The following is an 18,103-nucleotide window of genomic DNA, read 5'->3' as shown; positions in this document are numbered from 1 at the left end:
AGCCACCTGGAGCCCGGTACAGTTGCTCCGAGTCCCAGCAACACACCACACGCCTCTTCCTCCAGACAGCCACCCGGTGTTCCAATGCAGTCACTAGGAGTCCAAGCAACTCACTTCGCGTCTCCTCCTCCCACCAACCGCCCGTAGCCCTAGGCAGTCACTCTGAGTCCAAGTTACCCACCCCATTCCTCCTCCTCCTCTGGGTAACCCCCCGGGTGTTCAGGAGCGGTCGCTCCGAGACCAAGCGACCGGCCGCGCTCCTCCTCCAGGCAGTCCCCCGGTGTTCAGGAGCAGTCACTTTGAGTCCAAACAACTCACCACTCACCTCCTCCTCTGAGCAGCCACTGGGAGTTCTGATGCAGTCCCTCCTAGACCAAGCGACCTGCCGCGCTCCTCCTCTTCCTCCGGGCAGGCCCCGGTGTTCAGGAGCGGTCGCTCTGAGTCCAAACAGCTCGCCACACAGCTCCTCCTCTAGGCAGCCACCCGGGGCCCCAGTGGTTGCTCCGAGTCCAAGCGCTGTGCTGAGCAGCCTCCTCTACGATGCTCCCAGTTGTCTGTGTTCACTGCTCCAGCGGGGGGAGGGGTGTCTCATTGGGCAACTCTACTTCACAAAGTTCCCTGCATTCCGGGACTACCACACCATCCAGGACGCCTCCCCAATGGGAGAGACTCACCCAGCGGCTTTGAGTTGGTCCCAAGTCTCTCACTATCTCCTCTTTTGAATTCTGAGTCCTGGAGCAACATGAAATGCAGCCACCCTCTAGTCCGCCATCTTGAAACGCCCTCATTCTGTTTATTATGACAATTTTGTTATTGTCCTCATAGGGGCTATTTGGTCTAGGATTGCATAGTGTCTGAATTGGGCACTGCTAATATTGATCTCCCCTTAAAGAAAGGGTTTTGGAAACCTATAGGGCCACTATAAGCCTATAGGGGGAAATCTGCAGTACCCCAGATCTGCACTGCTAGAGGGGAAGATACATGAACAACATGAAAAAACAAGGGAAGAAAATGATCCAAACAAATCTAGATTCTATATTAATAGAATCCAATGACAGTATGTTAGAAGAAATGTCAGAAAAGGACTTCAGATTATACATGATTAAGATGATTCGCGAAGCAAAGGATGAGATAAGAGAGCAAATGCTGGCAATGAATGATAATACCAATAAGCTGAAAGAGCAAGTACAGGAAATAAAAGATCATTTCAACAAAGAGAGAGATTCTCAAAAAAACCAAATGGAAATCCTTGGAATGAAGGAAACAATAAACCAAATAAAAAACTCAATGGAAAGCCTCACCAAAAGACTAGACCACTTGGAAGACAGAACCTCAGACAATGAATATTTAATATTTAATCTTTAAATAATATTTAATAAATATTTAATCTTGAAAATAAAGTTGCCCAACAGAGAAGATGGTAAGAAATCATGAACAGAATATCCAAGAACTATGGGACATCATGAAAAGACCAAATTTAAGAATTATTGGGATTGAGGAAGGCACAGAGATACAAACCAAAGGAATGAACAACCTATTCAATGAAATAATATCAGAAAATTTCCCAAACCTGAAGAATGAAATGGAAAATCAAATACAAGAGGCTTACAGAACACCAAATGCACAAAATCACAACAGATTCACATCAAGGCACACTATAATGAAAATGCCTAACATTCAAAATAAAGATAGGATTTTGAAGGTCACAAGAGAAAAGCATCAGATTACATATAGGGGAGACCAACATGGATAGCAGCCAACTTCTCAACCCAGACTCTAAAAGCTAGAAGGGCCTGAAACAACGTATTTCAAGCTCTGAAAGAACATGGTTGCCAACCAAGAATCCTATACTCAGCAAAACTAATCTTCAGATTTGAAGATGAAATAAAATCCTTCCATGATAAACAAAAGTTAAAAGAATTTACAAATAGAAAGCCTGAGCTACAGAATGTTATCAACAAAATATTCCATGAGGAGGAAATGAAAAACAACAATGGAGGTCAGCAAAGGGAGGAACTACCTTAGAGAAAAACCACTCAAAGGAGAAACCAAGCCAACTTAAAAACCAAAAATAAGCCAAATGACTGGGAATACAAATCATATCTCAATAATAACCCTGAATGTTAATGGCCTAAACTCATCAATCAAAAGACACAGACTGGCAGAATGGATTGAAAAAAAAGACCCCACAATATGTTGCCTGCAAGAGACTCATCTCATAGAAAAAGACATCCAGAGACTAAAGGTGAAAGGTTGGGAAAAAACCTACCACGCACATGGACTCAGTAAAAAAGTGGGGGTTTCCATCCTTATATCAGATAAAGTGAACTTCAAGCCAAAGTTAGTCAGAAGGGATAAAGAAGGACATTTCATACTACTTCAGGGAACCATAAATCAGGAAGACATAACGACAGTAAATATTTATGCCCCAAACAATGGTGCATCCCTCTACATCAAACAAATGCTTCTCAATTTCAGGAATCACATAGACCACAACACAACAATTCTGGGTGACTTTAATGCACCACTGTCACCACTAGATAGATCTTCCAAACAAAAACCAACCAAAGAAACCATAGAACTCAATAACACAATCAATAACCTAGACTTAATAGACATATATAGAATATTCCATCCATCAACTAGCGGATTCACTTTCTTCTCAGCATCACATGGAACCTTCTCAAAAATAGATCATATGTTATGCCACAAAGCAGCCCTTAGGAAATGCAAAAAAATAGAGATACTGCCTTGTGTTCTATCATATCATAATGGACTGAGAATAGAAATCAATGACAAAATAAAGAACAGAAATTACTCCAACACCTGGAGACTAAATAATATGCTATTGAATGAAAAATGGATAACAGAAAACATCAAGGAGGAGTTAAAAAAATTCTTAAAGGTCAATGAGAACAATGATGCAACATATCAAAATCTCTGGGACACTATGAAAGCGGTACTAGGAGGAAAATTCATTGCATGGAGCGCATTCCAGAAAAGAATGAAAAGTCAACAGCTAAATGACCTAACATTACAGCTCAAAGCCCTAGAAAAAGAAGAACAGAATAACAGCAAAAGTAGTAGAAGACAGGAAATAATTAAAATCAGAGCTGAAATCAATGAAATTGAAACAAAAGAAAAAGAAACAATTCAAAAAATTGACAAAAGAAAAAGTTGGTTCTTTGAAAAAGTAAACAAAATAGACAAACCTTTAGCCACATTAACAAAGAGAAGGAGAGTGAAGACTCAAATTACTAAAATTTGTGATGAGAAAGGAAATATCACGACAGACACCACTGAGATGCAGAACATAATGAGAAGCTACTTTGAAAATCTGTATTCCAACAAAATGGACATTGACAAATTTCTAGAGACATATGCTCCTCCCAAACTGAACCAGGAGGACATACACAATTTAAACAGATCAATATCAAGCAATGAAATAGAAGAAACCATTAAAAATCTACCATCCAAGAAAAGCCCAGGACCAGATGGATTCTCAGCCAAGTTCTACAAGACCTTCAAAGAAGAACTCATTCCAATACTTCTCAAAGTATTCCAGGAAATAGAAAGGGAGGGTACCCTACCAAACTCATTCTATGAAGCTAATATCACCCTCATACCCAAACCAGGAAAAGACACATCAAGGAAAGAAAATGTTAGACCAATATCCTTGATGAATATAGATGCAAAGATCCTTAACAAAATATTGGCAAACCGTATCCAAAAACATATTAAGAAAATCGTGCACCACGATCAAGTGGGGTTCATCCCTGGAATGCAAGGATAGTTTAACATCCATAAATCAATAAACGTAATCCATCATGTCAATAGACTTAAGGATAAGAATCATATGGTTATTTCAATTGACACAGAAAAAGCGTTCAACAAAATACAACACCCCTTCATGCTCAAAACACTAGAAAAAATAGGGACAGTAGGAACATACCTGAACATTGTAAAGGCAATTTATGCTAAGCCCATGGCCAACATCATTCTTAATGGAGAAAAACTAAAACCATTCCCTTTAAAATCGGGAACAAGACAGGGATGTCCTCTTTCACCACTTCTATTCAACATTGTCCTCAAAACTCTAACCAGAGCAATTAGATAGACTAAAGAAATTAAAGGGATACAAATAGGAAAAGAGGAACTTAAGCTGTCACTATTTGCTGATGACATGATTCTATATTTAGAGGATCCAAAAACCTCCTCCAGAAAACTTCTAGACCTCATCAATGAATTCAGCAAAATAGCAGGCTATAAAAATCAACAGGCATAAATCTAAAGCATTTTTATACACAAGCGACGAAACAGTTGAAAGGGAAATGAGGAAAACAACTCCATTTGCAATAGCCTCAAAAAAAAATAAACTACTTGGGAATCAATCTAACCAAAGAGGTAAAAGATTTCTACAATGAAAACGACAAAACATTGAAGAAAGAAAATGAGGAAGACCTTAGAAAATGGAAAGATCTCCCATGTTCTTGGATAGGAAGAATTAATATTGTCAAAATGGCCATACTACCAAAAGTGCTATACAGATTCAATGCAATTCCAATTAAAATCCCAATGACGTACCTTACAGATATAGAGCAAGCAATCATGAAATTCATCTGGAAGAATATAAAACCCAGAATAGCTAAAGCAATCCTTAGCAGGAAGAATGAAACAGGGGGTATTGCAATACCAGAACTTCAAGTATACTACAAAGCAATAGTAACAAAAACGGCATGGTATTGGCACCAAAATAGAAAGGTAGATCAATGGTACAGAATAGAGGACACAGACACAAACCCAAATAAAAACAATTTTCTCATACTAGACAAAGGGGCCAAAAATATGCAATGGAGAAAAGATAGCCTCTTCAACAAATGGTGCTGGGAGAATTGGAAATCCATATGCAACAGAATGAAACTAAACCCCTATCTCTCACTATGCATGAAACTAAACTCAAAATGGATTAAGTACCTCGGAATCAGACCAGAGACCCTGCATCTTATAGAAGAAAAAGTAGGTCCAAATCTTCAACTTGTTGGCTTAGGATCAGACTTCCTTAACAGAACTCCCATAGCACAAGAAATAAAAGCAAGAATCAATAACTGGGATAGATTCAAGCTAAATAGCTTTCTCTCAGCAAAGGAAACTATCAGCAATGTGAAGAGAGAGCCTACAGAGTGGGAGAGTATCTTTGCCACTCGTACTTCAGATACAGCACTAAGTTCCAGAATATATAAAGACCTCAAAAAACTCTATACGAAGAATACAAATAACCCAATCAACAAATGGGCTAAGGATATGAACAGATGCTTCACAAAAGATATACAAGCAATCAACAAACATGAAAAAATGTTCACCATCTTTAGTAATAAGAGAAATGCAAATCAAAACCACATAAGATTCCATCTCACCCCAATTAGAATGGCGATTATCAAGAATACAAGCAACAATAGGTGTTGGAGAGGATGTGGGGAAAAAGGTACACTCATACATTGCTGGTGGGGTTGCAAATTAGTGCAGCCACTCTGGAAAGCAGTGTGGAGATTCCTTAGAAAACTTGGAATGGAACCACCATTTGACCCAGCTATCCCACTCCTTGGCCTATACCCAAAGGACTTAAAATCAGCATACTATAGAGATACAGCCACATCAATGTTCATAGCTGCTCAATTCACAGTAGCCAGATCGTGGAACCAACCTAGATGTCCTTCAATTGATGAATGGATAAAGAAACTGTGGTATATAAATATACAATGGAATATTACTCAACTATAAAGAATAATAAAATTATGGCATTTGCAGGCAAATGGATGAAATTGGAGAATATCATGCTAAGTGAGATAAGCCAATCTCAAAAATCCAAAGGACGAATGATCTCACTGATAAGCGGATGATGACACATAATGGTGGGTGGGAGGGGGGCAAGAATGGAGGAAGGAGGGACTGTATAGAGGGAAAAGAGGGGTGGGAGGGGTAGGGGGTAAGAAAAAATAACAGAATGAATCAAACATCATTACCTTGTATGAATGTATGATTACGCAAATGGTATGCTGTTACTCCACGTACAAACAGAAACAACTTGTATCCCATTTGTTTACAATAAAAATAAATTAAAAAAAAAATAACCAGGCCAGACCATGGCCACTCTTGGTATCAACCCATGCCATCTGAGATAACTCATGAAGAACTCATGAGGATATAGGCAAAGGACAGAGTACAGGTGGCAAGACTGCCCAACCCACTGAGGAGCAAATATCATCCCATGCTAGTGCTGGAAGGGGACTTGGAGAGATTCTGTCATTCTAGATCTTTCTCTTGCCCCATGTTCCATCTGCCAGCAAATCTTGTTAGCTCCACTTAGAAAATCAATTTAGAATCTGACCACTTTCTACCACATCTACTGCTTCCATCCTGGTCTAAACCATCATCATCTCTTATCCAGGTTATGATGATAGCCTCCAAGCACAGCTCCCAGCTTCACCTTGCTCCCCTGTGGTTAGTTTCCATAAGCAACTTGGGTGAATCTCCTATAACTTCAGCCAGACTCCATCTCTTCCCATCTGACCCAGTCTTTACAGTATACCACAAGGCCCCAAGCATGGCCTTGTGGGCTCTCTATGACCTCTCCACCCTCAGTTCTTACTACCCTTCCTCCCTCCTGTTACCCTGGCCTCCTTCCTTGTGCCTCAAACACAAGGACGGGCTCCTTTAGGGCCTTTGCACCTGCTTCCTCCTACTTGGAATGCTTTTCCCTAAATATCCACATGGCTCACTCCCCAATTCCTTCAGGCCTCATCTCAAATGTTACCTTACCAAGGAAGCTTTTTCTGACTATCTTTATAATAGAGCCAACATTCCCTACTCCATCCGGGCAGTTCTGATCAATCTTTCCCATGTTCTCTCTCTCCCTGTCACTTACTATAATTTTTTTTTCTCCTTCTTCCCCTCCTTTCCTTCTCAACTTTCTCTCCACACTAAAAGGGAAAATCCAAGAGGGGAGGAAAGGTCCACATTAGAAGCTCCACGATTGTCACATGAGTAGTAGAAACCTGCTTATTTTACCAGTGAGAAGTCAGGGTGAGGAAGCAACTATCCCATGTTGCCTTTGTCCTCCTCTGTGCTCATAACTACCTTCACCCTCCAGATTTCAAGCCACATGGACAATGGGGTGGCGGTTAAGATTCCAGAAGTCTGAGTGAGAACCTCTAAAGACAGAGGAAAGGAGCTGGGGGAGAACCAGGAAGGGCAGCTATACCTGCACCTATATAAGAGGCCACCTGTGTATTTGAGGAAGGCAGGAGCAGACGACAGATTGTCCCTGGCCTCTTCCCCCTCCTCCCCCTTTCTTGCTCTACCATAGAGCTTTCTCACAAATGCACTGAGTGAACTGGTACAGAAGTGACAAGATATTGATTCTCCAGTCCTCTGGTCACTTGTGCAGGGCCTAGAGCAGACGCATCCTTACCCGTGGACTCCCATATCCCAGGCAATATCACCATGGTCCCCTGTGTGTGATGTAAAAGGGTGGAACACACTTCCCAGCCCTTCCTCCAGGCAGAATTCCCTTCTGTTCCTTCCACTATCTTCTCCAGCTTCCACCTCCCTACCAATTTTCCTGTTGCACAATCCTTGCAGCCGTGGGATCTCTTGTTGCTGTGGAGATCAGTGGGTAAGCCGTGGTCTTCCTGAGGAAATTATTCCTACAGCACAAGTAACAGCGCACTGAGAACGCTGAGTGCGTGCCGTATTACAGAATCCAAAATGCCCTTCCTTAAATGGAAAATCCTGTTCAATAAAAGACAGATGGCAAAAATACTTCAGTGGCCACTGTCCCTCTCAAAGTGCTATTCTGGAATAAAATAAATTTTTCCTCTTTAACACATGAAAATGAATGTCACAAAATGGTACTCTCTGAGCAGAAACCCTGGTCAATGGACTATATGACAAAGAGGCTCATAGTAAACCCTATATTAATGTTATTAATCTCAGTCTTCCTAATGTCACTTCATCACCAGCCAGGAAAGGACCCAGAACTCCTCCTCAACTTTATAAAGCACTTTTAGGTTACTAAGAGCTCTCTTGTACCGTTTTGGTGCAGCTCCCTGAACAAGTTAATATTCCTCTTTTTATTCCATTATGATATAACAAAGCTGGTCTTGAATTTTCTTTTATAAAATTCTAAATGAAAGTAGAAAACAGATGCTAAAAACATAGAGAAATCATTTGTTTTCCTATTATGTAACAGTCTGACCTTCTAACACGTGTATGTGGTAAAAAACACATGGACTGTAAATACATTTATTAGGTTACTTAACTTCTCATTATGTCCCAACCTTAGTAATGCTCTCCATTGATCTCCCTCAGAAGAAGTGATATTTACAATGGGAGATATTTGCAGACCATGTGTGTTAGATAGTTGCTTTATACTTCTGTGCACCTGCAGAGTTAGCACCATGTGGACATGGCCAAGTTTTATTATTGTAGTTCATGGTTCTGGAGGCTGGGAAGCCCAAGAGCATGGTGCAGGCACCTTCTCAGCTTCTGGCGGGGGGGATTTCTTGCTGCATCATAACATTGCAGAGAGCATCACATGATGAGACAGAGCAAGCATGCCCACTCAGGTCTCTCTTCCTCACTTTATAAAGCCACTTATCCCATCACAGGAGACCAGAGGCAGAATAATTTCAGGGGAAAGGCCACTGCCCAGGAACCACCTCAGGTTGCTACTCTGTGCATTCAGCACAATGTTCCTTGGCTGCTCTGACTATAACTCAAGCCCAGGTATAGCTAGGGTCACTACTCTAGAAGGCACAAGCAATAAAGCTCGATGATGTCCATGTAGTGCTGACTCTGCAGGCATGCAAAACGTAAGAGTTATGGAATCATGGCTTCCTCCACCTAGATTTCAAAGATGCATTAAGACAGTCCCTATAGGGCAATGCTGAGTAGAAATGTGGGATAAGAGCTGCTGCAGAGAGTCCCCACCAGGGAAATGATTAATGAAGAACCAGGGGTGGGACTGCCACCAAGACTTTTAGAATGATAAGAAATAAATTTCTTTATAATTACCAGTTTTTGCTATTCAGTTACAGCAATAGAAAACAGACTAAGACATAATGGAAATGTCTATCCTATAACTTGTTTGATTTCACAGGCTCATGTCTGGAGAATAATTTGCCTTAGGATTAATTGTGCTTTGAGTCTCACCCATTTCTGATTTAGATAAGACTTTGGACTTTAGACATTTGAGTTGGTGCTGGAATGAGTTTAGACTTTGGGGCTATTAGAATGGAATGAATGCATTTACATGTGAGAAGGACATGGAATTTGAGGAGCTGAGGCAAAATGTTATGATCTAAATGTGTCCCCCAACACAGATGTGTTTAAAACTTAATCCCTGATGCAAAACACATGTTAAAAATTTAATCCCTAATCCCTACCACCTTTGGGGAGGCTCAACCCTAAAGATCGGATTAATGGGCTATCAAAGGACTTTACATACGGGGGTTTTCTCCTTTCTACCCTTCTGTGCCTTCCACCTTGAGAGGACACAGTGTTCCTTCCCTTTGGAGGTTGCATCAATAAGGCACTGTCTTGGGAACAGACAGCAGCCTTCACTGGGAAACCAAACCTGCTGGATCCTTGTCCTTGTACTTTCCAACCTACAGAACCAAGAGAAAATACATTTCTATTGTTTATAAGTTACTCAGTCTCAGGCATTTTGTTAAAGCAGCACAAATAAACTAAAACAATAGGTGGCTTCACTCCTAAGAGGTGCTCACTCTCTGGGTCATGCAAGTGACTATGCTACCAACCTAGAAACTGGGGTCAGATGACACCACATTAGGGAATGTGGACCTTGGTATAGGGAGAAAAAAGTAGACTGCCTGAGGACAGGAGCTCTAGGTTCCAGTCTTTGGGCTCTACTGGATTCTATCACATCTAAGATAACACTGATTATATGAAACACCATCATGTTTTGTATTACTAATGAAAAAATGCTGCTCATTAATCAATGACTTTATGACTTGGGGACAGTCCTACAGGATATAAAAATTGGTCCTGCTGGTCTCACTGGTTTCATTTTTTTCCCTCTATACCAAGGCATTAGGCAATTTCTCCTGCCATCAGTTTAGTTAATCAACAAGTACTTGATAATCCTTTGCACACATCTCAGTAACAAAACATAAATCTAGCCTCAAGTACTTGGGGGTATCTTTTCTTTCTTAAAAATCACCTGACTTTTGTTTTGCAAAACAGACAAACAAAACAAAACTTAAATGCATCATTTCTCCAATGACAAATATTTGCTTCATCAATATCAAATTTATACCTTATGCTCTATTTCTTTGACTCCTGTGTAAACAATAACTTCATTTCGATGCTGAATCACAGTGTGACCTTTTGAAATCATCTTAATCAGCAATTAAACTCAACTCATGTATTACCAACAATGTACCCACCTCGACTGAAAATTTAAAAACACAAAAAGCTAAAACTATGTACATATATTCACAGAAAGTGACAAATCCATTACAACTACTGCCTGGCTAACAGCAATTTTGAAGATGCTGCTTGACCAGCAACAGTAGCCCTAGAAGTGGCCTGATAATCAATTCACCAGGCACAGTGGGCTTTATTCTATCACTGCATTAACATAGTTCTATAGCAGGAACCAGGTCAGGAAACAGTGTGCACAATCTGCAGTCTCAAAGGAAGGCCCAGCAACCACCCACAATTGCAGAGTCTTGGCCTCACTTCACCCACATGGGGGATGCACACAGTTGCCAGGGATGAAGTGCACAGTTCACCCCAACCAGAAGTCACTGTTTTGGTTCCTGCTGGACAGTACATTGCTCCAGTCCTGAAGGCCGAGGGTCACATGGCAATTCATAGCTCTCCCAGTCCCAGATCAGCTCCAGGAATCAACAGTTTCACAATAATCAAGACAGATAATCCCCCTCAGGCACAGAACACCCCAACTCCTTATATTTGAACAAGGATATGGTGGTATGAGAAGGTAAGTCTGAAATCGCTTTTCCAGGTAGGCCATTGGGAGAAGGTTCTATACCTAACTTTCCAATATTTTTGGCTATAAAACACATTGTGATTCCAGTGCCATTAAAGAAAGAGAGATAAAGGGCAGAAAAACTATAATTTTGCTGTTACCAATCACTGTAACTGCCAACCCTAGTTGCCTCAGAGATATTTAAAGAGACAGTCTTTCTTTCCTTCCTTCCTTTTTTTTTTTTTTTTTTTTTTGGTACCAGGGATGGAATTCAGGGGCACCTGACCACTGGAGTCACTCCTCAAGTCCTATTTTGTTTTCTTTTTGTTTTTTGTTTTTTGTTTTTTGTTTTTTTTTTTGCAGTGCTGGGGAATTGAACCCAGGGCCTTGTGCTTATAAGGCAAGCACTCTACCAACTGAGCTATCTCCCCAGCCCCTATTTTGTATTTTATTTGGAGACAGGGTCTCACTGAGTTGCTTAGCGTCTCGCTTTTTTTCACTGAGGCTGGTTTTTGAACTTGCCATCCTCCTGCCTCAGCCTCCCAAGCCAGTATTTTTCTTGTGTTCCTTTTTTCTTTTTTGGGTCTAAATTCTAACTGGAACCTATGACTTTAATGTGTATAAGCTATCTATTAAAATGGTAATGTAATTGCTTTCATTCTGAGAAATACATGCCTCCTGGGAATGCCATGGAAACACTGAGGAGCTCATGTAGCAGGGCCTCTGGGCTATCTGTGACCCACACGCACAGTCTGGGACACAGCACACTGGACTAAAGGGCTCCATGAGCTTCTGAACTTGCAAATGATAGTAGTCAACCATTTTTTGATTCCCTACTATATGCTAACCCCTTTACATATATTATCTCATTTAATGAGAACGATGACCCTGAAAGAAAGTATTATTCTCCCCATTTTACAGATGAGGAAACATTGCTGATAAGTACTAGAGCTGGGGTTAGAGCACAGGCAGTCTGCTTTAAGGTTCATGCTATTAAGCATGATGTTGGCTCGCTCTCATTTATGGTCACCCTCCTTAGTCAATGCCATCAATAAAAAGTTACTTGATGGACTGGGGATGTAGCTCAGTTGGCAGAGTGCTTGCCTTGCAAGCACAAGGCCCTGGATTCAATCCCGAGCACTGCAAAAAAATAAAAAAAAAAAAAAAAAGTTACCCAATGCAAGTCATAGTAATTTTGGGCTCCTTTATTAACACAAAAGAAATTGGGAAAATAACACCTTTCATTGGGAAATACGGGACCAGGGTCTGAGGAAGATGAATGTGATGTAAAGAGGAAAATGATTCCATAGTACAACTTCCTGAACTTAACCAGCCTCCTCCAATAAAAATTGTGATCATACCTCAGTATGTACTGGCTGACAGTGACAATGCATTATAGGCTGAACTGTGTTCCCCAAAATTCTAGTGTTGAATTCTAAACTTCAGAATGTGATTATATTTGGAGATAGAGTTCATAAAGAAGAATTAAGCATTATATTATCTTTATAAGAAAAGAGCAGGACATAAACCACAGAGGGAAGACCATGTAAAGACACAGAGAGAAGATCACTGTCTACAAGTCAAGAAGAGTGATCCTCAGAAGAAACCAATCCTGCTGGTACCTTGATATTGAACTTCTAGCCTCCAGAACTATGAGGGAGTAAATCTGTATTATGTAAACCACTAGTCATTGGTACTTTGTTATGACAGCCCTAACACTAATGGGACTATGTATTTACCACTTCCTCTTCCTGTTCACCCAGGAAAACATTTCCCTATCTTTGCTCTTCACAATGAGGTTCATATGAGTAGTTCTAACAAAGGACTGTAAATAAAAGAAACATGGGATGTGGCATTTGAGAGCGGGTACTAATTCTTTCCTCTGTCTCTCCCCTGCCAGAAGACCACCAAGATCACAAGTTCTAAATAGTGTAGTTAAAAGACAGCAGAACTTCTGTCAGCCTGGCTTCCTGAGTGACTGTGCAGAGCAGGCACTCTGCTAATCTGCTTTGGATATAAAATGTGAGTGAGAAATATTTGCACTATTAAAGCTTTACCTCACAAAAGTTATGGCACCAGAAAAAACCCTGGAGTTCATGTGCTATTAGGTTGTTTTGGAAGGTAAAGGAAAAAAATTCTCTCTTCAACCTCTAATTGAACATGTTAATAGAATCTTAAATTTGAAGAGATCTTGACAACCAACAAGTCACCTCTGGTTTACAGATAATATACCTGAGACTACTTTAGATTAAAGGATTTACCAAAGTCCAAAAACAGGTCAGTAGATGAACTAGACCAAAAAAACTGTTTTTGTTTTTTTTTTTTTTTTGAAAGACAAGTTGGCAGTACATAGTAAAAACTATGTATCTAATAGTAATTACACTTTTTCACATAGCAATGCCATCCCTAGGAATCTACCCACCAGATATATCTGAACAGGTGTACAGAAATATACAAATATGTAGAAGTATATATATGTACATATATAAAGATTCACTATGCTCACAATATACATGATTGTGAACATTTGGAAATAATCCAAATGCCCATTCACAGGGGATTGGTTAGTAAATCATGGTTTATTCCTCTGCACTGAAATCTATATAGTTAAAAAAGAAAGAGGTCAGTCTCTGTGTTGTCCAGAAAAAAACCCAAGTTATATTGATAAAAACAAGGAAATATAAGTTAAAAAAAAAAGGAAATTACCTCTCACAAAAGATTCTTTAATTTAAATGCACTGAGGTGAATAAAGTATCACTAATTTTTGTCCTCCTTATTCCCTCTTTCATATTGCTCAGATCTTTGTAATAAACCCAGCTAGCTGGCCCAGCTCCACCACCTACTAGCTGTGTGATCTCAAGCAAGAAGCTTCAGTTCCCTCATCTGTAAAATTGAAAGAAACAGTCATAGTACTTCTTTCAGAAGGTACTGATAGGACTACACAAGACTGTGTACATAAAGTGCATAGTACAATCCCTAGCACATGGTAAGTACTTAACGTTCACCATTACACTGAGTTCTTATGACTTGTGTTGTATTTACTTGTGTACTTTTATCTTTTAAAAACTTACCTAGTTAAAAAAAAAAACATCCTGCTTATTTTCCTTCCTGAAACTAAATTAAAAAGTTGCATTATTTTTTGTTCTTAAGCAGTGCTTATTCCAAAATGCTCTGGCAATATAAGGCATCCCAATGTGTAAGGTAGCTTCTAAAGACAATTTCATAGTTTCATTACCAAACTGGTAAACTACTTTTCTGATATGTTAAAATTCACCCAGTCATTCCACAGTAAATAAATTGTTGGTCAGGTATAAATTAAGGGGTCTCCATGAGATAGGCAGCACACTGGCCCTCTTCTAGTAAGTGGTCAACTGGGGGCTTTTCTACTCATGCCTTTAGGAGGGTGATTAGGGATAGGGTCTTACAAATACATGGAATAGAGCTCATAATTTCAGAGTTATACAACCAAACTCTACCTCAACCAGGACTTTCTAAGTAGACCCTTCCCAGTTCATTCTAAGAATTAACTAAACCAGTCAGGCTTATTTCCACAAACAAAGCCTCAAAAAATTGTATGTCTCTACAGATTGGAATTAAAATTCAATTCATCCACAGTCCTGATCCATACCTCTTCAATCCATGAATGCTCTTTTGAACTCAGTACATTCTGTGGCAAGACTGCAAAGCATTAGTGGGTACTAGCAGGCTCACTATCTAAAGTTGGCAGATCCCTACCAGGTCCACTGAACCACCCAACTGAAGGTTCCGTTTGAGTCCTTGAAACAGCTGTTATCAAAAAACAAGTTGTTTGGCTTGACGGTTTCACAGCTGGTTGGTGGTACAGCTAAGGCTGGAACCCATTCCCTGCTTCCCATTCCCCAGCAATTCCCACTGCTGGTGAATGATCATGCGTCCCTTTCTCAGTTTGGAAAACTGAGCCTCTGCAAAGTTAAAATAGCTCATTCGAGGTCGGAAGGGCAGTCAGGCAAGAACTGGCAATGTGAAACCAGCGATTATAAAATCCTAGAGGGCGGGTTTTCTGGCCCTCACCTACCCCGGGAGCCTTGTGCAAATGTTTTTGTTGATTGTCTCCCAACACACAGTTTAGAGGAAGATTCTCTTCTAGGTTAGCACTGCACATTTAAACTTCAGGTTCTGACAGCTGAGTCCTTAATCCTAATCAGGCACACCCCCCAAGCCCCTGACCTGGCGGCTGTGTGAAGGTTGCTGGGGCCCATACCCAACCCTCAACTACAGTGGTTTTAGGGTGTTACCAATTCGCAGTTCACCCATCAGCGGTATTTTTCTAGGGCTAGCAACCTGGAGACGGTAAACTAGTGTCAAGATTGTGCCAGAAGCTGAATAGATGGGCATGCTAATCTTGAGGGGACAAGCAGCCTGTTGAAGTACAAAGCTCTCCAGCCAAGACTTTGTAAAGCCTGGTGCAAGCCTCGCCTCCCCCAACACCGGAGGGACCGAATTTACAAGACCCTGGTAACTAAACGCACTTCAGGTGACACCCCTAGTAGAACGCCCTCAAATTCACAGTGCCAGCGCAGACCTTAGTCATAGGCACTTTCCTGAGACCCCACGTAGAGACCTTTCTTTACATGCATGTTCCTTCTCTCTCAAGCCCCCTCTGCTTGCCTCCCCCTCCACACATCCCTTTCCAACCGGGTTGAGGCGGAAGGTGGCGCCTCATTCTATCCGCCCAGCAAATGCCTTCTGGGGAAGTGAGTGCGAAGGCGAAGGCGCGAGTGGGTCCTCGGATTGGGATCCGGGTGTTTGGAGCACCGCAAGCCGCCAGAGCGAGTGCACACACAAGCACCCGCATCCGCGCCCAGGCTAGGGTTACAGTGCTTCGCTTCCCAGGAAAGGAGGTAGCTATGCAGCCATTGAAAACACTTGGGGATAGCAGGGGCCAGGGCTCTGAGACCATGCATTGGGAGCTTTGGAAACGAGGGACGTAACAGGAGGCAGTGGAGCCGGCCCGATGTAGATCTAAGACAGGGAAGCGCAGTGCTCACGGTGAGGCGCCCGGTTGATCGGAACAGAGGCTGTTTGTAGGAGGTTATTATTACTGGGAATTATAAATCAGTCCCGTACACCAGACTCTCCAAGTGCTTCCCGCCTGGGAAGGGGAAAGAGAGCCGGCACAGAACACGCAGAGACCAGGGGCGCGGGGCGCGGGGCCAGCAGCGAGGTGTTTGAAGCCAGGCGGGTACGGAGGGACCGCTCTGCGTTGGTGCGTGCGCACCCTGCGTGCCTAAGCCCTGCTCCTTCCGGCTCCCAGGTACCCAGGTGTCAGGGTCCACCCTGGACCCCATGCTGGGGGCTCACCTGGCGTGCTCTTGGCGGACAGCGCTGCTGGTCCATGCCTGCGGTGAGCGGTGGCTAGAGTACGGCAGGTACGGGTCCTGGTGTCGCAGCCCCTGCACCGAGGCGCGCCCCGCAACCCGAACCCTGGGCCTTGTGCCCAAGTGAAGGGAATGGTCCTTCCGAGGGACTCTGGCTGCAAGCCTGAGTCTCTACGCGCCTTCACTCCCCAGACACCTCCCGAGGCCGGCGGGTGCCTGGGTCCTAGCGCCCCTCCCAGAACGTGGAGCCCCGACTTTGAGTCCACTAAGCGATGCCCTACCTGCTCTTCTCCGGCAACTCCTCCCTGTCCCCTGGAGGAAGTGGAGTCTCGCTGGAGTTGCTGATCCTGGCACCTTTCTTGAGACTCGGGATTCGTGTTCCAAGTGTCCGCTTTACTATGCCCACGGTTCTCCACTCTCCCCTCATTGACCTCTACCCCCAAGAAAACGTTGAAACAGGTTTGCCTGCACATCTCAGCTCAAATTTGTGTGCATGAGTTTAAAGCAGTTTTTAAAGTGAGCGATATTGGATGGAGATATATATGTGTATATATACACACACATATATACATACACATATATACATATACATATGTATCTTATATATGCATATTGCATAGATCATATATATATACATAAAATAGCAAATAAAATAAAGATCACTCTTCCTCAAAGTACATGCAAACAAATATGTAAAGAACATACTGTTGTATGTGTTGTATGTGTATGGCGATTATCCCCTAGTCTTAATTACGCAATTTGCAAACATGAGTCACACAAGGATCAAGCCAAAGCAAAGGTGCAGTTATCCTCCCAGGGCTCTTCCCCCACCCCACCCCCGCCACCAATCTGTTAGGGAGCTGGAATCATTAGAGGTCTAAGCAGACACTTTCAAAAAGTAACAAATTGTCCTTAATTAAATGCCTCAATTGTAAATAGGCCTGGCATCTTGCTTGTCCAGATTATCCCATGACTGCCCATAAGGTGGCTCCTCTAAGGTGGAGGGATTTCTAACAAAGACCTAGAGAGAATTGACAAGGGCTTTTCCTTTCTCATCTACCCACAGAGCTGAGTCAGTCCAGCCAAAACCAAGACCAAACAATCTGTTCCTGCTGACTTTCTCATCCAGAGAAGCTGGAGAGATTTATAATGGCAGAAAAGCAAAGCAAGTCATTTTTAGAAGTAAAACCTAGTTCATAAGGACATGGAGACAGAGGAAAAATTATTTTGGTGTCAGCCATAATCTATAAAGTACTACCATAATGCATGACAGCAGGATTAATATAGACTTTATGGTCTTTTTCTGGAAATTCAAAGGTATTTTTCCACAAAAGCATTCCTTCTTGTGTGAACAGATTCTAAGACGGCCCCCAACTGTCCTCACCTCCTGTGTTCATGCCCCGGGTCAACCTTGGATGTGGGTAGAACCTGTGACTTGCTGCCTACCAATGGAATATGGCAATGGAATATAGATAACCAGCATGGATTAAGTTATATAGATTTGCTAGGAGACTCTTTCTCTTGCACACTTTGATAGAGCAAGCAGTCATGGTAGGAAGACCCATATGGCCAGGAAATGGCCAAGAGTCTATAAGAAAGTGAGCCCTCAGATCAACCAACTGAATGGAGCTGAATCTAACAAGCAAGAGTGCCTGAAAGTGAGTCATTCCCTAGCCCCAGACTTGGGATGAGGCTGCAGTCCCAGCTGACCCATTGAGTGCAACTTTCAAAAGAA

The 18,103-nt window shown here is 42.0% G+C and overlaps 1 protein-coding gene across 1 annotated transcript in view; it reads right to left on the bottom strand.

The window, feature by feature from the left end:
• The window catches only part of Pde8b (phosphodiesterase 8B), a 250,241-nt gene extending 233,817 nt beyond the window's left edge, over nucleotides 1-16,424 (bottom strand). Inside the window, exon 1 of the mRNA XM_047556861.1 lies at nucleotides 16,352-16,424. Coding sequence (XP_047412817.1) covers nucleotides 16,352-16,387 — 36 coding nt within the window. The 5' untranslated portion in view covers nucleotides 16,388-16,424. The remainder of the gene's footprint in view (nucleotides 1-16,351) is intronic.
• Nucleotides 16,425-18,103: the final 1,679 nt, after the last annotated feature.

The sequence above is a fragment of the Sciurus carolinensis genome, chromosome 6 (assembly GCF_902686445.1).
Source record: "Sciurus carolinensis chromosome 6, mSciCar1.2, whole genome shotgun sequence".
NCBI classification, from domain to species: domain Eukaryota; kingdom Metazoa; phylum Chordata; class Mammalia; order Rodentia; family Sciuridae; genus Sciurus; species Sciurus carolinensis.
This window is presented reverse-complemented; position numbering and strand designations above follow the sequence as displayed.